Source organism: Calonectris borealis, chromosome 1 (genome assembly GCF_964195595.1).
Source record: "Calonectris borealis chromosome 1, bCalBor7.hap1.2, whole genome shotgun sequence".
NCBI lineage: Eukaryota > Metazoa > Chordata > Aves > Procellariiformes > Procellariidae > Calonectris > Calonectris borealis.
In genome coordinates this window covers 155,376,163-155,398,854 of record NC_134312.1, presented here as the reverse complement: position 1 = coordinate 155,398,854, position 22,692 = coordinate 155,376,163, and the positions used below count along the sequence as shown (strand labels likewise).

General features: G+C 39.3%; 1 protein-coding gene across 1 annotated transcript in view; it reads left to right on the top strand.

The window, feature by feature from the left end:
* The window catches only part of MYO16 (myosin XVI), a 304,717-nt gene extending 296,922 nt beyond the window's left edge, over positions 1-7,795 (top strand). Inside the window, exon 34 of the mRNA XM_075137449.1 lies at positions 6,927-7,795. Within this exon, the coding sequence (XP_074993550.1) occupies positions 6,927-7,160 (234 nt within the window). The 3' untranslated portion in view covers positions 7,161-7,795. The remainder of the gene's footprint in view (positions 1-6,926) is intronic.
* Positions 7,796-22,692: the final 14,897 nt, after the last annotated feature.

Below are 22,692 nucleotides of genomic sequence, written 5' to 3'. Positions count from 1 at the left end.
ATCAGCAAAGTTATAACTTCCTTTGGTATGTCATCTCTATAGCACCTGTTCTAAAGATAGTTTATTCTTTCGATGTAATAAGAAATTTCAACTGAGAGAAAAAAAAATATTTTCTTGTTTAGAACAAAGCACATGCAATATATATATCAATTATGGATCTCATGTTTAACTCTATTTAAGCTGGCATACCTCCTCCAGAGCAATTCCAGATTTGCACCAGACAGAGCACCTGTCGTCTTTGCCATTTTCTCCTTTCCAACAAACCCACTTGCCATCCATTTGGAGAGTTTTATTTTTGGAGATTGTAAGGTTGCTCCAACAGAAAGAAAAATCATCAGCATTTTAAAAGAACAATTAACTAAAATCACTTTATTGTTGCATATCACATATCAAGTTATTATGTCCTGTGGGTCTGCATTTGCAAAAAAATGCATGTCCCAGCATTCACAAGACAATCACATGAATCAGCTTGGATCCCAGAGGTACATTTGTATTTGAAGATTTTTAATTGGAATTTAGAAGCATGTAAACTCATTTATCATAGCTGCTCTCTACTCCCTGCTGGGGTCTAACGTGGCCAATGCAGGTTTCCCAATCAAACATAAATTTACATATTGATTTGATTTATGTTGAATGCTTGCCTAGGCTTCTTAACACACCCACAGTTTACTGTGTGCTTTCCCCTTGTGTCTTTAAATGAGCACTGTATTGGTAAATAACAGGTAGGCTGACAGATTTTTTTTCTTGATTCAAGAATTGGTGGAAAAGCAATCCTTTCCCTGATTTATGCTTTTTTGTAACATAGAAAAAACCAAACATATCTGTTTGAACCTGAAGGGTCAGGCTTTTTTGAGAGGTTGCAGTGTGCCTGTCCTGTCGTTTGGAAAAAAGATGTGACGTGCGTGTTTGGAAGCAGTCAGTGTAGGAACTTATCAGATGCAAAAGGAAAACAGAGAGAGATTAAGCCATTAAAACGAGTTAGAAACATGTTTGTGAGAGATGCACGCCTGTCACAGGTTGAATCAAAATGTGTTGATCTTGCTAATAATCGCATACAGTAAGAATTATTTCCAGAGTTACTGAATGAAATTGTGTCTTTAATTTTGAAATGAGAAGTGAGAACATCCTGATCACTTCTGTCTTTAAAACTGATGATCCACAGGAGACCCACTGGGGTTTGTGAACTGCTTTTGAGGGCTCTAATAAAGATAACTGTGAGTCATCTCACAGTTGCCTGAAATTTGTTCTGCTTACATTTTTTGGCAGCCTACAAACTGGAAAAGATTAAAAACATGGGTTTTGTCAAGGCAATTCCATTTCTGAGATAATTATGATCATTTGTCACCAACGTTTTATATTTATTGCATAATTCACTTTAGATCCTGATCAAATTTTAGAAGGGTAAAATCATTGCTGTTCTAGACTCAGTCTCCCCATGGATTCCATGATGGGACCTCAACTTTACTAATAATTTAAAACACTAACGGAAGAGAAACATAATAATGCTGTAATAATTAATTGTCAGCATCTACTGACAGTTACTTGAAAGCACCCACATTGACAAATCTATTAAAATAATTGGCAATATTTCTCTGAAGGGAAAATATGGACTAGCTACCTCATGCAAATGTCTCAGGAGCACAAGTTTATACTCTATACACGTCCTTAAATTGTGTTGTGATGTCAAAATCTGTTTTCTTTTGTGCTTATATGTCTATATTCAGGAATTTTACTAAAACTTACAGAAGCAACTAAAAACACAACTGTAATAAAACATGCAGAGCTACACTGTGGGCAAAAAAAAATTATTCGTGTGTTTTAACATCCAAGAATGTAATTAAATACTTCTTTTCATTTTCTGGTGAATAGTGGTAGAAAAATTAATGCAATCACAAATAACCAAAAAAATGACTAGAGTACAATACACATATTTTTGAAAAAGTAAACCCTACATTTGGTCAGGGACAGAGCAAAATGAAGTGAAATACTCAAAAGAATCTACTAATGCAAATTAATAAATCTCTGTTTGGCAGATAGTTTAATGAGTCCTTTAGCCATAGCTTGATGATTAAGACTGTGTTGCATTTGACACACAAATAGACAATATAAGCTCTTTGTTACTTCTGAATGTTACAAAATATCCCATGTAAAGTTACAGCATTTGATCTTTTAATGCAGAATGAATTTCCTGAGATTCTAGAGCCAAATCTCTAAATAACTCAAATTAAGGTTAATTTTAAACAGACCTCTTAATCTTTTTATCTGGCATACCTTTTGTCACAAATGATTTAAAAATATGAAACCTTCAACTTTCCATAATTAAAAACTCTCTGAATTTTTTAACTAGCCTAAGAAATAAGACTATAATTAAAATAATTTATTGACTTATCTTATAGCAACTCATCTTGATTCTAAGACAACATTGAAATCCAGTATGTCTGCTTTAGACCGTAAAGTGAAATTTAGGCAGAATTTAGAAGCCTAAATCCAGAAGGCAATTCAGGGTCTCGTTTGCCAATGACTATGCAATACCTAAATGTGTATAACTCAGTAGGCAAAATTGTGCTCTGAGATTTTCATGGTTGCCAGCATACTACCAAAGTGCTCTGTCTCCACTCTCTCTTATGTGCTAAAACCACAAGGGACTCACTCTCAAGGATTTGCTTTAGCATACTTATCACACATGGACAGCACAAAGCACAGGAGCCAAAGTCCTTCTTCCTTGCACTCAGAGTCCACCTCTTGTAGTCGCAGTGTCCTCTCAGCATGCGGGAACTCAGCCACTCTCTTAACCTGAGAGAAGTCAAATCCACATCTTCTGATTTCCCAATATGCTCTAACCAATAGATAATGGTGAAAGCCCTTCCATGCATGTCCTGATGGAACCAAGCCATTGGTGCGCTGTCACCAAGCAAAATCCCTAGTGCCAGGAGGAGAGCACTTGCTTCTGCAGTCTGATAGTTTGGGCTGTGAGGTGGGAGGAATGAATACTGGGATTTCTTCCCTGGGCTGCTCGTTACAAATTTATTTTGTTCATCTTGCCATATTTTGCAGTGGAAAATACAGATCTTGTTTAACTGCTTCAATCCATTGCACTTTCCAATGAATAGCTTTGGTAACTCCACATGCTCTTCTCTTGTGCATCACTGTCTTTGACACTTCAGCTTTTCTTGTTTGCTCAGTAAGGACTCTGGATACCAAACAGAGGGATGGTGTTTCCACCAGATGGCAGGACTGTTAAATGCTAGGCGTTCAAATGCTATATGTTTTTGTGGGTCTAGCCCAAATGCTATGTTGCCCATGTCTGATTGACCATTGACTTTGAGTAGGAAAATGCTGGTCTACAGTTGGTACCATCTCTACCCCTTCATGGTTGAAGTTGTTTGTTCAGTGTTCATTGAAAAGATCAGTAGTCCTAAAGTAATTACTTCCTACACACCTCATTCACCCTTCACAAAATACCCGTTGGGGATATAGAATAATAATGAAGAAACATAGCTTGCTGTTTTACGTTGCGCTTCATGTAAAATTATTCAGCAAATCTTTTCTATAATGAATATGTATAATAAATCTTTAGCTTGTCACAGGTCTAATCATGCATGGGAAAGAGAAAAGATACCATGTTATTCAAATAGGTCTAATTAAATTAATTGATACATTTAAAGCTCTGCCATTTCTTGTGCATTTTCCCCCATTTCATTTCCACTGCATTTCCATCCCATGTCCTTCATCCAGGTTGAAATACAAACTTTTTCCAGCTTACTTACCAGATCAATCTCGTAATGAATAAAGATTTGAGATATTTTTCCATCCTTGTTTAAAAAATACAATAAAAGATGTACACTTACTTGTGGACTGGACCAACATTTGTCCACTATACACTGGAAAATGAGCTCTATATTGAAACTGCTGACCCAACATTAATTTACAGCTTGCATAAGCAGGGTCGGGATAATAAAGCTTCTTCAGTGCCTATAAGCTATAAATAGGATGCATTTGTCAATTGCCTTGCCCAGGCAAATTGTACTCACTTTTCACCCTGCACCTGTGTGCCTTTATGTTTCTTAGAATAGCAGTGGTGCGGTCTCTATTCAAATACTTTGTCCATCTTTCAAAACTGAAAATTCCTCCGTACTTCATCAGAGTCATGCTATCAAACTTTTGTCACCTGAGCACATCCAATAACACAGAGTTTCAAAATATCTGTTTTCTTATAAGTATGCTTATCTACCAGTGTTCAGGCATGTCTTTGATTATTTCTCTCTTTCATATGAAACTCTTGCAATGACACTCTAACACAGCTTGCTTTTTGTATGTTCCCTCTCTGAGAAGCGTGCCTAATGTTCATGAAATGCCTAAAAGTTAGATGCAAATAAGGTGTCTAAATTGGGAAGACTGGATTCCAATCTACCTGTTTTCTAAACTGGGTTATGCCCATAATTTAAGCCCACAAAAATCTATAGAAATTGGTCACAGTAAGCTGCAGTGCCTCCCAAACTATACACCTGTTCTATAGGATAAAACTACCTGACCTGTCTTTCCTGATAAATTGTTTCCAATTACAAACTTTTCATTTGTGTTCTAATCTTTCATACCTACACTGAAAAAAAAAAAAAAAAGAAAAAAAAACGTAATGTGTTTTGGTACACGAGAAGTCTCTGATATCCCTCTAACAATATCTATGGAACATTTCATTTTCCTTTGAGTCACTGAGATGCCCTGTTGCATTTTGTGTAAACATAAAAGCAAAGAGGTTTTTGATTTCATAGTGGTATGCAATTGAGATGGCACCAAAATATACTTTAATGAAGTCTTTCAAACACTTTCCATTTTTCTTCTTTTTTTCTTAAAAATGCAGAATTTACAACTGTACTTGAAAGTATAATACCTTTCGTTAAGACATTATATAGGTTAATGCATTTCTCTTTGAAGTATCAACCAACCAGAAATTAAGCAGATTCCCCATCGATCTTCAGGCATCTCCATGTAAGGGCTCATTCCTTCTCTGACAGCCCGTGTGAAAGGTCTGACTTGCCCAGGACACATTTGAAGCAGCAGTGTAAAGCCCGTGTACGCCTCTGTACCCAGGTACCTGCTATTCCATGAAGGAACAGCAGGAGCCACAGGCAACAGCAAAGTCTTCTACCCCGGGAATCTCATTGCCCATCAGTGACAAAAATGCCTTTCATGTCCCTCAGCCCTCCTTGCAACGGGAACCGACCACGTGCGTAGTGTCTCATGAGCATTTAAGGGCATTGCACATCAATTCCTTTATCATAGTAATTAACATGCAGCCACCTCTCATTATGACAAGGAGTATAAATGCAACCTTGACAAGAATAGCCACACTTCTCACGTAAGCCCGTTGTGTGGGGTGAAGTATGGGCATTTTAGTCATGTCATAGGTGCTTCTTAGAGGTGCCCCTGTGGGGTCCTTAAGAAGGAAGGTAGCAGGGTGAGGGCCGTGGGCCATTAGCTGTTATGGTGGGTTTGGTTCACATTCCCATAGATAGGCCCCTTCTGCTACAGAACCCCCCCGAGCGAATAGCTCTTAGTACCGGCTCTAGGTGCTGCTGTACAGCATAGGTGCTACGTAGGTCTTAAAGGATGGTGAGATGGACTTCATGGCTTTGTTGACTTGTGCTGTCATGAGGGCTTCAAACTGACTTGAACAAAATAAATAATCATTGGAACAGAAAAGTTAAATGGGAAGGAACAGTTTCTTCTAGATGGATTATGAATCTAATACAGAACTGATTGGCTGCTTCAAGATGAATTTATAAATAGTTTCAGGCCAGCTGAAACTACATTTTAAGTTGTTAATGTATTATCTGGAGGAAGACAAGGGCCAGCCCCTGGTTCTAAGGATAACACCTATCTGTGACAAGTAGCATTACTAATTCTAAGCAGCAAAACAGGTTATAGTTTCTTGGTTATGGCTATTTGGGTATTTACATTTAGGGGCAAAACCTTGCTACTCCTGCAGCTGCTATTTGCTCCGTGCAAAGGAGTATTTTGTGAGTATAACAGTATTATATGACAACAGTTTTAAGACCAAGTTGTTAGAAATATGGACTCCTCATCACTGTAGGCAGTCTGTTTTGTGTGTTTCAGAGGGTTGTGTTCATGTATCCTTTGCTGACACAGGGGAGTTTTTTCCATTTGTTTCATTTTTGGCACCTGCTTCATACAACTTCAGTTCCATGACTTTCAGACGTGAGATTGAAATAAGGCAATTCTAAACCGTTAATGTTCTTTACTTTCAGTGTAAAGAATGATAAATGGGGAGTGGGGGCAGTGAGGTAGGCACAAAGTTTTAAACTCTTTTGCAGGACAGGGTTGCTTCAAATTATTAACAGGTTGTTTGATCTGTTTTTTCAGCTGCAGTACAAATGAGAGCAGCTTTCCCTCAGCAAAAGTGTAGAACCTGAGTGCTTACCCACATGCATCTATTTATTTCTTTAATTGTAAATATTAGAATGGGAGCTCTCACAGCCACTCACCATCTAACATGGCTAAGCCCGGGCACACTGTAGCAGTCTCAGGATTTCTGTTCATCATCCTACTAGAATGTGTGGATAAGCTTATAATACTCCATGGTGCCCTTTGCAAATAATGGATGGAGAGCAGAAGGTGGTTCCCTCCTCACACGGGGCTTGGCAGTATAAAACACCTCTCATGAGTTCAAGGGAAGGTTATTTTGCTGAAAGTCATTATTGTTTATACATCATTATACATGTCACTGAGTTCTTTACAAAGGAGAGAAGAAAACGGGACCTGAATCTGCCCTGCCCACAGGTTTACATCCATGACGAAAGAGGCAGAGGATCCTGTGTGCAGTGTCATTCAACATGGACGTTGCAGTTTTACACTGCCAGGAGAATTAACTTTATCCACCTTTTTTATTATTTCCTTCTCACTAACAGGTTATTCATCAGCTTAGACTTTCAGAGAATGAGAGTGTGGCTCTGCAAGAGCTTCTAGATTGGAGGAGAAAGCTGTGTGAAGAGAGGGAAGACTGGCAGCAAATCTTGCACAACACTGAGCAAAGAATCACAGCCCCACCTCCACCCCCGTGTAAAAAGCCAACGCTGCTGAAGAAGGTAGAAGATACCTCTTGCAACAGACTCTCCTCCGGCATATGGGATACCACCATGTGATTCAGATGTGTGTGTTTGCAGACTGTTAGGAATGAAACCATCTAATGACTTCAATCTGCACAATCAGCAAGTTTTCTTCTCTTCACAAAGCGTGCAGGAATTTTTTATAAGCACTCAACCAAGAGCACAGGATGGAGGAGCTGTTTAGATCTGTCGTGTGTGCGTGTACGTGTGTGTGTTTGTTCTTTTCATATATATACACATATACATATATGTGTGCATCTGTGAGTATATATATGTGTGCATGTGTATATATATGGAGACAAACTGCACTATGAGTACTTAGTTTCAAAGTACAAGACGGTCACTTAGAGTTCTCCCATGGACAATGAAGAAACTATGTTAAGCAAATGATGATGGGGAGAAGCGATTGACAGGCGTTTTAAAGAGATCAGGAAAGTCTGTGTGCACACTGTACAGCTGTTTTATATAGTACAAAAATATGATGTTTCTTGTTCCCTAATGAATGGTTTTATTATATTACATGTATACATATATATATTTCTTTGTAGATGTCTGTGTTCTGTTGGCGTTGCAAACCTGAAGATTATTTACATGTTTATTACTGGTGTTTTATAACTTTATGCAATTGGTGCTGTCGTTCTTTCTTCAAAATACAGGTAATAAATTCAGTACTCGCATTTTTCTTTCATAGTTTATCTTCAACAACATACCAAACAGTTTCAACACTGTGTTGTTTTTTCAGAACTGGCAATATCCTTTCTAAAATCCAATCCTGAAATTCTTGCAAAGCTCCTATATGCAGGTGTGATTTGATGCTGTTCACAGTCATGAATTAGAGAGCATGACTTCTTTTTGGTGGGCCGGTGTTTCTGAACGTGTGAACTATGAATTCTGCAGTTACATCTCAAATCTTATTTCATTCTGGGTTATGTAAAATAATGAGGCGCTCATTTAGATTATAAGTGTGGTTTGAAATTCATACCTGATTATGCGTAAGGTCAGGTGTCAGTGGAAAGATACATAATGGTAATGAGGTATGAAAATAGGGCTGTGATTTACTGTTAGAAGCCAGAAGGCTTTATGGAGATGGGTATATCAAAGGATTATGTCCTTACGGTGGTACAGTGATGCATTTATACCTCAAATTTAATGTAATGAAATGGTTTCAAAAATTGGAGCATTCTAGTTGGTGAACATGAGTTCTGAGCAGTAATGTTAATTTATGAAAAACATGCCGCTGGAAACTTGTTAGCTACTGCTCAACAGTGTTTGAAATACTGCTTTGCCACTAAAAGGTGTAATTTATATATACGCAGGTATTTTGTCAGGGGCCGCTTATTTTAAGTTCTTGTAGTATCTAGAGCCAGTGTGAAACACTTTTCTTGGCTGTTTGCCCCATTCCTATTGGGATCCAGGAAAAAGTGCTTGTAATTTTGCAAGTGGATGTAAAACTAATATTTTCAAATGTAAGCTAGGTTTAAAAAAGTGAGCTCACACTTGGTTGGAAGTTGTTGGGAAAGGAAAAAAACCTGCTCAGAAATGTAGGGTTTTCCATCATGTTTGACAGAAACTTCAAGCAGGCTGAATGGCGAAGAGCAATCACATGCTTGCTTGCTTGTTTGTTACGGGGAAGCAGCAAAAGTCAAATTGTTCCCATGAGTATCATCAAGCTGTAGGCAGAATTAAGCATCTTCTCCTGCTGGAGATTAAAATAGACATTTTGAGTGGACAAGGAAGAGAAGACTCCAGGTTAGCTCAGAATTTTACCTTGTTACCACTGTTAGCTTCACAGAAGTCCTCTCTGTAAGATTACCCATTTCTATTTCACACAGAAGCAGGGACTCTCGACTCTGAATCTTGCCTTCGGCCGATGTAAATGGCCATAGATCACGACTTTATCCAGGAGGGGCAGCTAACCACTGTGAGGTTATGCAGAAAACAACTCTCACCCGCTAAACAGTTATGTCAGAATGAGGCTTTGCCTGGAAGAATTGAGGTTTCTGCCCTTTCGCTCAGATAACCAGGGACACGCAGAGATCCCTGTGTGAGAGCGAAATGAAGTGGCTCCAGAACTGGATGCAAGAGAGCTAATTAACCTGACCTTGCAACTACATTGCTTCCAAGTGCAAGTTGCTATCCCTACATGGCACAGCACCGCTATACATAGCCATTAACAACGTCCACCCAGCTAGCTTAGCCATCCTGAACACCTCACTGCACTGAGACACGCAGGCGTGCCCTCGGGCTTATCGCTCCTCAAACGGGCCTGGCAAATAGCCCTCTCGTAAGCTTTATCATATTGCTGACTCTAATGCCCACTAGCTGGCTTGGTGACTGGCAGCAATCAGTCCGCAGCAGCCTGGAGGTTTAGGGCAAGCTGTAGAAACTGACTGAGAAGCCAGTTTAGATCATGCCAAGATCCCTGCTGCGGCAGTCAGCTCGCTGCCAGTCAGCGAGCGAGCTATGTGTAAGGTGAGCTTGTGTATCTCCAGCCAACGCTGTCGTCATTGCTGCGCTTGCGATGCGGGAGTACCCGGAGGGGAGAGAATACATTTGTCAAGAGGAGTTTAAAATGGAGTTTAAAATGGGAAATAGTATAAATGCACGTTATACTATTTGCAATCCTTACTAAAAGTCGTCTTAGAGCAGCGATCAGCCTCAGCTGCAGGAGCTCAAATGGGGTCTAAGGAACCTTTTTGCTACTCTCTCGGAGTCTGTATTGTGCCCTATTTGGGCAGTATGAACCAAGTGTGGAAAAAAGGTGTGTAGGTTTTCTAGCATTTTCATCAATACAGTTACACGGGAGAAGCCAGTACAAACCTGATTCAGGCAACCTGATTCTCCAGACAAAGGGCAAAGCAGATTATCCCCCCCTGTGCGGAAGGTCTTTGTTCTATTTTTCGCAAACTTGGGCAAGACATATATTTTCTGGGGCTTTTCCTTGAAGCATGTAACCACAGTGCAATACGACAAACTCAATAGCAGAAGATGTAAGACTTTTTTTTTTCAAGTTTGTTATTAATTCCAGGTTATGTAATGGCTAACTTTTTACTTGGGAAGATTTTTTAAGATATTCCATTAAAATATAGTACTATAGGAATAAAGTATTTGTGTTGAAACATGTTTTAAATATTTCTCTAATGGCAGTAAGACACTCCAGAGTGTGACTTATGATGTCATAATTCACACCTAGTGTGTTCATTGGTCCCTTGGCCTTTGGCCTCATGCCTAACAATGCAGTTGGTAGGGAATTATTATACCATAATTCACACCCTACTGTGTCTTATTGCTTAAATAACCATACCCCCAGAGGTGTTTTAAAACTACCATTAAAGTTTATATTGTGTATCAAAATGTGTTTACAGGGCTGGGAAAATATACTATTGACATTTTGAAATGTTGAGAAGTAGTTTTAGCAGAACTGTACGGTGCTCGTAAATTAATCTCCCCAGTGGAGTATGCACCAGCCAATTACAGTATTTCTTGACTATATGAAGTCCTCTCTTGCACATTAAAAAATAGCTTAGACAAAAAAAAAAGCCTTATGAATTTAATATTCTAAAGGGAAAGATTAAACTCTATGAGCATGCTAATGCCCTTAATATCCAACGAACAATCTAAAATATATTTATATTTGCAATAAAGCAATTTCAGGAAGCTGGGGTTATCATCAGATAATCACTCCTCCACATTGTGCCTTATTGCTTAATTTTTAATATGTGAAACAAACAAAACGTCTAACAAATCAGCCAGTCCTTCAGTATAAGGTAAGAAACATCAGAAATGTTTTACACCTGGTCTTAAAGCCAAGGGAATTCTAAAACCACAATAAAAGAAAAACAACAGCTGTTGGCATGAGAAATTTTTAAAGCTTGTAAACCTTGCTTGTTATTCCTGAAATAGCACTTGGTGTTTTTTAGTTGCTGTAGTTACATTCCTATTGCAGATTATAAGCAAAACTTTGCTTTTAAAAACTGATTTAGACATTCAGAGAAATACATGCACCAATATTTTACAAAAGATCTGTGTACAGCATGAAGTGATAAGCCTTTTAAAAATTTGTATTGTTTACAAAACAATAGTATGATTGTTGAATAATTGAATTACATTTCCCTTTTTGCCAGTGATCCTTTTTATTCCTTCTAAAAGGTTGACTTATTTTCATTAATAACTTTATTATGTTGCAGGTCCTTTGTGTGTGGGACAAAGAATTTCATTAACTTGCTAAGAAAGCATAATAGATTGTAGCATAGTTCTAAAGTGATAGTAATAGCCATATTCCTTGTAGTTTTTAATTCTGCTTTATAGTACTGAGATCCCTAGTAATCCCGTTATTCTTATCTCTATAAAGCCTGCTAATATCTGAAATGCTCTGAGGAACCTAAAATAAGTTTTGCCATTCGCTTGTGAAATAATAAATGTAATTAAACTCTGTACAAGTCAGTTTTCCAGAATGGTATTAAACATTTCATGGCTTTGTGTTCTAAATATATAGTTTTTAAAAAGAAAACACCACCTGAGCATAACTATTTGACAGTATCTGAACAAAACAGAAGGGCGTATAAGGAAATGCTTTTCTTCCAGTTTTGCTGTTCTCTGTATACTCAGGATTTTCATTTTGAGAAGAAATAAATAAATCCCAGTGCTGGCTTATACTGTGGCTGTGAGAATTAGATCATCAGCAAAGACTGTCTGTCCTTCCACCTGTGGTTTGGCCATTTCCCCGACCACATGAATGTATGCTGGATCTGGCTGAATCATGGATTTTGCTGTGAAGCGTTTTAGGCAAAAATTTTGTCAAGTCATGATTTGACTTTTTGAGGATTTATTACAGTAAACAAAAAAAAAATCTTGAATTAGCTAGAAGTATTTAATTCAACCTTAAGTAGCTTGTTTTGGTTCTTATGTATGTGAATAAAATCCCCTCGTAGTCCTTTCTTATTTCCTTTCCTGTCAACTTAGGTTATTTTTCAAACAGACTTTTATAATGAGGAAAAAAAAAAAAGTGGTTAACTGACATTACAGCATAACGTTTAGGTTTAATTTTTTAAATGAAACATTTTCCTTTAAAAATACTGAAATAGAATATTTCAATATTTTCAACATGTTTTTCACCTTTTCTTTTCCACCTGATATTGTTTGTTGGATGCAATCTGAATTTACACATAATTTCAACTCCTCACAGACATACTTTTTCATAAATCCACTCATCTCTGAAAAGACCACACTACTGTATATTTGTTTTGAGATGCAGGAGAACTGCTGAGGTCCTTAGAAGCATCAACAGGGAAAATTTGACAAGCACAGGTATATTGCCATCATGGCAATGTTCATGTGACAGCTATTAGTTAATGCGTGTGCCCTCACTGTTTTTACCTGGGGTCTAGCCCCTTCTCGGTCTACATGGATATGTAGTCACCTGTCTTCTGATATTCACTGGACTACAGAAAGAAAAGTGCTGAATCTGTCATACACTCCCAAAGAAAGGGGAGAGATGTGCTCCAGGCTCTTTCTAATTACTGCTTAATACAAATTACTGAAATATTTCTGAAAATGGGAATTGGAATGCAACTTTCTCACTGTCCAGACGTGAACAAACCACTAGGCCAGAAAGCTGTGCTATTTCATTGCCACGGCTATTAAATGAACAGTTGTGGAGATATAACTCCTCTATCGCACAACATAGTATAACTTGGCAGTCAGCAAAATATTCCAAAAACGAGGGAGGCTGATTTTGCATCCTTTCAGGAAGACAACTCCATATAGATCATTTGAATTGAAACCATCTCTAGCTGTTTTTAGTGCAGACCCTCCCTAATAGAGTGGTCTGAGCCTCACAAATCAGATAGGCAAGGGGATGTCTAGTGTTTAAGTGGGACAGGAGTAGGATAGGAGATCAGTCGTCTGTGGAGGGTAAGTTTCAGTAAGGGCTTTGGAAATCTCCAGACATTATGACCTTCCTCATGGAAGCCATAAAGTGCAGTGTTGGATTTCAAAAGGACCTGATGTCTAGATTTTGCCTAAATCCTTGTTTTATGATCTAGTCCCAATCAGTTTGTGCAGTTAAGAACATCTTGAATAAAAATTACTCCTCTATTGATCTTTATTTATTATATTTTAGTAACCGGATTACTAAAAGCATGTATTCAAGTCTAGCATTTGCTGATATAGCTCCCATGTCTGTAATATGAACTTGCGTTAAAAAAAAAAAAAAAAAAGAGGAACAATATGAAAATAAGTGCATCTGAAACATACCTTCTGGGTCCATGCTGAGATCTGGACTCCCTGAGCCTTAGAGTTACCATAAGTAACATGTTAGATGCCACATCATCAAAGATCAAGACAGCAACCCAAAAGTACCTCTCAAAGTTTAAAGACTTTCTTCTGGCTTGTTTTTCTGTCCTATGTAATCCCCGAGTCCTCATCAGGCATGAGCAGTTACCATGGTCAGAGAGGATGCAGCTTGAAAAACACGCATCTTTTGTCTCCTGGGGGTGCAACATCTAGACCTCAGCTTCTCTAAGGTGGGAGAGGCATTCTGTTTAGTTGATCAAAGGCACTATGGCAGATGCCTTATATCAGATATCTCATGTAGATGTGTTTACTTTTCTATACCAGATATCATTCCCTTAAACATTCTGCAGAAGGCTTATTTGTTCAACAGAGACATTGATTTGTAGCTGGGGAACATGTGTCTAGTTTAGGTCCATGATTTTACAAAGATCTTCAGTTAAATTCAGGATTTGACTCTGGCTGATTTTTAAGGCCTACAGATGATTTACTTATTTCTGTATATGTACAAAAGTCCTGCTTGAACTTCCAAATAAGTTCTGCCAATAAAAAAAAAAACAATGACTCATGGCAAATCTATAGATCTAATCTTTTATTTAATCCCTGTATAGGAATAAAAGGCCAGATCCTGGTGAGGATTTGAATCCCATAAGGAAGTTAACATAAGATCTGGCTTTTAGGTGCCTTGGAAAGGCGTATAGGACTGAGCTGGGTTTCCATACCGCCTGTTCTGTTCTTCCATTCTGACTCCATCTGACTTATTTCTCATGGTGGAAGAAGCACTGTAGTTCAGGGAGAAAGGGAGAGGACCTCAGCAGCTTGGAATCCCTTGCGTTATAATGGGCATATATCGAGGTTTAACCTGGCTGCTGGCCAAATACCACGCAGCCGCTCGCTCACACACACCCACTCCCCCCCCAGTGGGGCAGGGAGAGAATCAGAAGGGTGAGAGTGAGAAAAAACTCGTGGGTTGAGATAAAGATAGTTTAATAGAACAGAAAAGAAAAAATAATAATAATAATAGAATATACAAAACAAGTGATGCACAATGTAATTGCTCACCACCCGCGCTGACCGATAACCAAGTAACAATCGCCACTTCCTGGATCACGCCTACCGTTCATATACTGAGCATGACGTCACATGGTATGGAATACCCCGTTGGCCAGCTGGGCTGGCTGTCCTGGCTGTGCTCCCTCCCAGTCTAGCAGAGGATAGTTGTCCTTGAGAAGGTACTTAGCAACAACTGAAAACATCAGTGTGTTATCAACATTCTTCTCATACTAAATCCAAAACACAGCACTAGGAAGAAATTTAACTCTATCCCAGCCGAAACCAGGACAGTATCCACTACTTATTCTATACCATTTACGTCATGCCTAGGTCTCACATTTTTCAATACATTCCAATTAATCACCACCATCTTTCTTGTCTTTTATATATATACATATATATACACATACACAGATATCATTCCCTTAGTCTATGGACTATCCCTCTAAAATATCCATTGAGTTCATTAAGTCCACGACTTTGGGCTCCATCTGTCGTAACAGTCCTTCAGGGCAGGAGAGATGGTGTGTGGTGTTGGACTGTTGCATCCTGAAGCCAGTTCTGATTTCCAGTACTGCTGCGCTCGTCCGGTTCTATCGTTGTTGCACTTTGCTCGGTTTCATTGGAGTTAGCTCGTTCTTCATTAATCTGGGTGATTTTACTGCTATAGCAACCATAGAAATAATGATGATATACAATATTATATAACAATTAACATCATACAATTTTGTTCATTGGCTATTTTCACCCAAAATCAAATCCCCTTGAGGTACACACCGGACTTCCCCATGCTTTCACATTACCCACCAAGTGCACCCAGGTGCACATTCTTCTCATACTAAATCCAAAACACAGCAGTAGGAAGAAATTTAACTCTATCCCAGCCGAAACCAGGACAGTATATCTCTGCACAAAGGAGGAGGTGGAGGGAACAGGGACTCCATCTTCCCAGGAAGTTTGAGAATTTCCGAGCCAGCACAGTACATTTTCCCAAAGTTCCCAAACCTCCATGCTCTTTACCTGCTAAAGCACTGGGATGCTGTGTTTAAGAGAAGTGATGCCTCACCTTTAAGAATGAGAGTACAGGCATGTATCAAGGTCAATGTCCTTGAAAATACTCCCAGGTAAAAGTAAAGGCCTAGGCAAGGACAAAAAAATCCTTGAGGTGAGCAAATTAGGCTCACAGTTAGCAATTGTTATCCAGAACCTGTGGAGGATGTGGAAGATTATAAAGGATAAAGATGAAAAACATTAGGGGGTTGGGAGGGGGAAGAAACCAGACTTCTAGTAAGCTAGTCAGCTTTGTTTTGTTTGTTTTGTTTTGTTTTGTTTTTGTTTTGTTTTATCCCATTCTAGTACTAGGAGAACATATGTAACAAGTACCTGGAAGATGAGAAGATTAACAAACAGCTCATGTGGGGTTCCCAGAAACTGTATGTATCATTCCACCACATTTTCTTCTTTAATAAGGTAACTAAACAGGCAGAGAGCATCAAAAGCCTTATTAATGTTAAAGGAGAACTTGGATACTGGGTTGGTTTTTTTTCTGTGTCCTGTCACATCCTTTAAACAAGCTGAGGAAATAAGGACTGTCATAGAGAAATTTAGGTTGGAAAGGACATCTGGAGGACCAGTTCTCTAAGTTTCTCTGTGGCTGCAGAGGCCAGTATGGGGCTGGCTTTCTTTGCCACAAAGGCATGCTGTTGAAACTTGTTTCAACCTCTTATCCCCATGGACCCTCATGTCCTTTCGGCAAAGCTGCTCCCTACCCAGTCAGCCCCCGGCCTGTACTGTTGCATAGAGGTTTTCCACTGAGGATGTAAAACTTAAATTTGTTTTTGAACAATGTTAAGTTTCTGCCAGCCCATTCCTCCAGTCTGCCAGCATCCCCTGAACATCAGCCCCATCCTCCAGAGCTTCACTGAAGTATTGACTCCTCTTCATCCCAGCACATATGCAGAATTTGCTGTCTATTATTCACGAACTCAATAATTTTTCAGCTCATTAGTAAAGACAGATTTGCCCCAGTATTAACCCTGGAGGAATGTTACTATTTGGCTGACAATTGGATTTTGTGCTGTTGTTACGCTCTTTGAGCCCAATGGTCCAGCCAATTTTTTACCCACCTTAAAGTCCACCTACCCGAATCATACATCTCATCAGTTTGGCTATAGGGTGCTGAGGTAGATACCAACCTTGATTCACAATGTAGATAAATAGATGGTTGAAAATAAGTTCTCAAAAAATAATCAATGGCAAACTGGCAGGAAAGTGAGATTCCACAAAGGATCTCTTCTTAGGAGGCATCTGAGACCTGCTTTTTTTTCAAATATTTGTTACCTGACGGGATGGCTGAGCAGGAAGGACATATATAAAACTAAGGGTAGCACAAAACTCAAAATGAGCTTCTAAGAATGCTGGGGCAGAATTCAAAGTGGTGATACAAAAACTGCAAAAGGTTCTTCCACGAGAAAATAAGAGATGCTCATTTCTCCCTCAGCGGAGAAAAGCATGCCCACAATCCCAGAGGCAGTAGGGCTTCAAGCCTCATAACTCTCCAGAGAGGCAGGGAAAAGACCAGTTTTGGAAGACCATGTTTAGGAACTGAGTAGACTGGTGGAGTCTGTGTGTAATGTGCTGAGTTGGTGAGCTGTGGCACACAGCACTCGACATGAAAGCTATTGTATTGTCATAATTGTGGTTTCACATGGATATATACTTTGCGAATGTGTGTGTGCGTGTGTGTGTCTTTCTTTCGCTGTCTATGTTTGTAAATTTAACACGTGCTCCTTAGTAATATGCTTACAAATAAATCCCTTAGAGGAACATTGGATTCTCAATTCAACCTTGACAAAGAGTCTGCGGCGGCTATTCCATTATATGCCTTCATGGTGTTAGAAATGTCCTCCCTTCCCCGTACAACCCATGCATGATGGCTCTGAAACCTGTTATTTGGAGAAATAATACTTCCCGTGTCCCCCTCTGCTTTTCATACAAGGAAATAAAAAGTGGGTGGGAGTTCTGTGAGGAGATAAAGTGAGATTTAGCTCCATTTGGGCACAATCAGAGAATGTATTTAAGGTACCACTGGACAAGGAAGTAGCTTCAGAAGACCATGACAGCTGAAAATGAGGAAACGAGTGATTTTGTCTCTCCCTTTCAGTGTTGCTTTGCTTAGAGGTATAAGAATTTGTTTTAATATATTTAAGGTACAAATAATAACATACTTAAATTATGTTATGGCAGTGAAAAATGCCTTGAAATCGCCAAGGGCCAGGAGTCATCTTTTTACTTCAGATATTGCTATTACAAGATCTGTTTTTCTTTGTTGCAACCTTGACATGAACATACCACCTTTAAAATATGATAAGGTAAACATCTGTAATCATTTAGCTTTCAAGGCCCGTGAGATTTCTAGCTAAGGGTGAGCTGCGATAGCTCTCTAGCAGCTGATGAAGCCATGCACTCATTTCCCCACAGGATTTCAAGCTGCCAACAAGTTGTAGCAAAAGTGCTCACTTAGTTTAAGTGTTGGATGTTGTCCCATATATAGAAGACAAAAGACATGCTGCTGCTTTCATAAATGTTCTTCTGAATTATAAATGGTTACTTAATAGATATGAGAATGTCTCTCACCTTTACTGAGATTAGTTGGTCTTGAAGAGGCTACTTCACCATCAGAAACAAGTGGGAACCACCATAGAAAATCTTTCCCACAGCTTGTGGGGTCAAGTGACAAGCCTGAGAACTCCTTATGGCCTCTAATAAAAGCACAGCTCTTGCTTTTAACCACAGGATCTAGTTCAGCACAATTCCTAATTTAAACACATGTAAACACATAGAGGGATATAAACCCCACAAGTTACGACCCAAGAGCACTTGCAACTGGAAGGGGTCGCCCAGACACATAGAAGTTTCTGATTTCAATCTGATCATTGACCTCCATAGGAGTGAAGTTTATGCAAAGTGTGCCCTGAAAACTGTAGACATGATGCTTGTGGTTTTGGAAGTTTTGCTTTTTCCCCTGATTACAAAGTAAGAATCAGTAAAATAATCCAGTTTAAGACACCAAACATTAAAATGTAGTGAAGTGCAAATGTGAAGTGGTGAGCGATCAGGTTCAGCACAGCTAAAGATCCAGTGGAAGTCATGAGTGGTTTTGCAAGGTTGTGCAAGATGGGGCTGAAAATTACTGCTGAAGAATAGTTTGGTTCTGAGAGTTGACAGGAACATTCTTATCTGATAGATCTGTTCATTCCATGTATTTAGCTTTACCTACTCTTTTTACAGACAAAAAACAGTTTAGCTACTTTTTGTACTCCTGAACAGTCAACACATAAACAAATAGCTGTGCATTCATTTTTCCAATTGTGCTTCATCATTTCACTCCAGCTCAGTTGCATCACTGAGACTTTTTGCAGTGGGAATGAAGACAGCGACTGAGCAACAATTTATTCTTCAAAAATTTAGGTCTGCATGTGTTCAGTAAGGCAGGTTTAGTTGTCTCTGTGCTTGTGAAAAACACTCCTTTTATTTATCAATAATCTGATGGAAGACAACTTGTTTCCCTCATTTCACTCTGATCTCCTAGCCAGGGGGAAGTACTCCTACTTCTGCTGTGCGGTTCCTAGTGCACAATAAGCCATCTACTAACAACATTTTTGAGCATCTATTGAACACGCTGCTGCTACAGATTCTTTTTCAGTATAACAGACATAATTTCTGTAGCAACATTAGTAACATTAGTAAATTCACAGCTCTGTGAATGTTAAGGTAATAAACTGTTAGTACACATTATAGTCCTAAGCATTGTGGCTAGAATGAACTCCCTTTCCCAGCCACGCAGACCACCATGCACTCACACTCATCATGTTAGGAGGAAGCAGAGTTTTAGCCCTGTCATCTTGTAAGTATTAAACCATATCTTCGCCTTTAGTTTACTTGTGATCTTTAAAAAGAAGCTCCGTTAGCGCCCTAAGGGAACTGTATACTATGAAATAAGGATAGAAGAACATTAACCACAAAGACCTGATCGTTTATTAGATGCAAACAAATAGGCAAGCAAAAAAATAAAAGCAACTTGGAACCTTTCTGCTTTCATATTCTTATCACTTTTTATTCAAATGGAAGTTTTGGCCTTTCAGTATCAGTATAAAATGGAGTCAGAGACATTTTTACTTCATTATGTGCAGCAAAAAAGGATCGTACAATAGAGAACTATTTTCCATCTCTCATGCGGATATGGTCATTATTTACTGGAGGCTGTTTTGTAACACAATGACCATCTGTCAGTAAGCGCTGAAAACACTCAATCATGTTGGCTGTTATTGTTAAAATGCCACAATCAGTGACTGCTGTGAGGGATTAATAGATTTTTTTGCACTAAGAACAATTACATATTTAGAAGGCTAAATTAGCTTTCATTGGAGTTGGTATAAATCCAGAGCTACTCCACCGGAATCCAGGTATCATCTCTGGATTTATAGCAGGGTAGCAGATGCCAGACTTTGACCCAGACCTTTAATAGGAGGATATCAGGGAAGGAGCTCCTTCTGAATTGGTTATTTTTTGAAATATCTGTGACTGAAAAATATATATTGACATTAAATTGCATAATGAAAAGAACTAACTGAGACCATGTTTTCTTCCTACATCGAAGGGATAGCTCAGAATTATGTTCAGCTATTCTGCAGAAAGGTACATATCATTGTTAAAGGGGTTCAGTTTGCAGTTATGTTCATTAAGCTTTTCTTTTGAATGTTGTGTCACATTTCTTTGTGCACACTTGGGCAGGAGTGTAGATGCTCAAATGAACCACCAGCTACACTAGCAGACCCTAGGATTACAACTGGGTGTAATTCTGCACAAACCTGTATAATTAAACCCTTCAGGGAAAGTCTGGAATGAGATTCGTTCAAATGCAGCCATGTGATTACAAGTGCATCATTAACATTTTTTTTATATATATGAAGGGAAGTGGTGCCCTCAGGGTGGCAGAGTGGGAGAGAAATATGGCCTATACATTGAAGGTCATATGCTATACAGGGGTGGGAAAACATTTCTTAATCAAAAAATCCCCTCTCCATATCATTTATTATAACCATGGGCTATAATTACTTAGCCTATTAAAATGCTTAACTCAGTTAATGATTTAGTTAGTAAGTATTAGACATTTCAACTGAAGGAGGAACAGGAAGGCAAAAGGAGGGAGTGATGGGGGGAATCTAGTCTTGAAAGAAGCTGAGTGTCTCTAAGAAGTCTTTGGAAACCGTCAAATCCTTTTGGTTTCATGGGCCACGGGGGAGCTTGTGGATGCTCAGCATTTCACACAGAAGGCTCCGACATGTGGTGGAGCTGGTCCTTACGGTTGCTACTTCAGAAGCCTCATTCCCTTGTTAAATCCCATCTCCCAGGGTTTCTTACTTCTCTTTGGCGCCGTGCTGCCAAATGCCACATGACACCCAGACTTTCAAAACAGGTGAGCTGCATGCAAGAAGTCTAATGCTCCCCACTGTTTCATGAGCCCTTATCACTCCATCACATGCATGAGACAGTAGGCAAGGCACGAGCGTAGCAGGGACAAGGAAAGGGAATATCCCAGCAGCCTGGCAGGAAGGGCACAGCTGTGCGTGTTCCTTCCCTCCCTACGTGCCCAGTGTGGAGTGGGAGGAGGAGAAGGGAAGCAAGTTCGTATGTTTCTGTCCTGTGGTCTGACAAAACCATGCTCATTGAGATGGCACATGCCTGTACTCACAAGACAGAAAAAAAATGTAGCTAGATGAACAATCAGAAGTATTTGCTTTGAAATCTCTTACTTCCAGGTCTACACAACCTCTACGTGCCCAGAAGCAAAGATCTTCCGAAAGCAACTCCACCTGCCCACTCCTCCACCCTCGCCTTGAGAGAGCTTGATAGCCACTCTCCCAAAGGGCCACCAGGTGTAATTTTGCAGCTGCATGCAACTTACCTGTCCTTAGAATATTAAACCTTTACTTTTTTGATTGCGTGCAAGTCTTTGATAAGACTAGCATTGTGTAGGCTGAGTAGGCCTGGAGAGATCACTTAACCAGCTTGCAGGGTGAATGTATCCTTTGCCTGCCTTCTTTTCCAGCCTGTGAGCTTCCCGTGGACTGATGATAATTTATTCAAACCTGGGTATCACTCACAGTTGTTTGTTAGCCATTTGACTAAACAGCTTGACTGTGGCAGTCAAGCTCCATGGTCAGTCATTTTTGGGTACGTGTGACTCGTCCCCTGAGTCACAAGGGATTGCTTGAGTTTCCCATTCAGATGACACAAACTTTATAAACAGACACAAGCTTGATTAAATTGCTAGGCTTTGACTCATAGGCTGATAGGAGCATGGTAAGCAGGGCAATCTCACAACCACGCAGAAGGCAAGGACAATTTTATTGGGCAGTTGCCCTCAGGTGCCATGCTCTTTCACCTCAAACACGGTAATAATTCAGTGAGTCTTAAGCAGCAGATTTCCAAGGAGTTGTGGTTCTGATTATTGAAAAGAATTGTTCAAAAGATTTGTTAACACACAGCAAAATGATTTATGGAAATAATACCAGAAGTAAGTAAATAAGCCCCAAATAAATTATGCTATATCTGTTCATTTGCATGAATATTGCCTTCAACTTCTTATGTGACTGCTAACTGTTAAAATAACCTATGAGACAATGTATTTACTGTGCTCTTGTTACATGATACCTAATCTGAAAACAGTGGGGCTGACGAGCTGTCTTAGGTTAAGATGTGACACTGTATGACATTTAGCTTTTCTGATATGATGAGGTAATGTGACATGACATGAGCGTATGCCATGAACCAAAGGTCAGAATAGACTCAAACGGATACACCTGTTTTAAGCCTGGCCAGTCACTGTCAATTTGTAAAAAAGGCTTCCAGACCAGCACACATTTCTGACAACAATTGATGGTCATGAAATAGGTGTATTAATCCATTGGCAGTAAAGCTTACCACCTACTTATCCATAACACCTTTCTATCTAATGGAAATTGATTAGAAAATATTTCTTCTCCTCAGAAGCTTTACTTATTTGCATGTTTAATTTTGGGCAGCTGCCTGGGCAGATTCAGAGAGACCATGTCTATACTGAAGGGCAGAATACCCCTCCCTCGACATCCACTGCCGGCTTGTGCAGGAAAAACAAATATATTGTCCCCGCTCATATGGCCTGAAGGATCACTTATGCTAT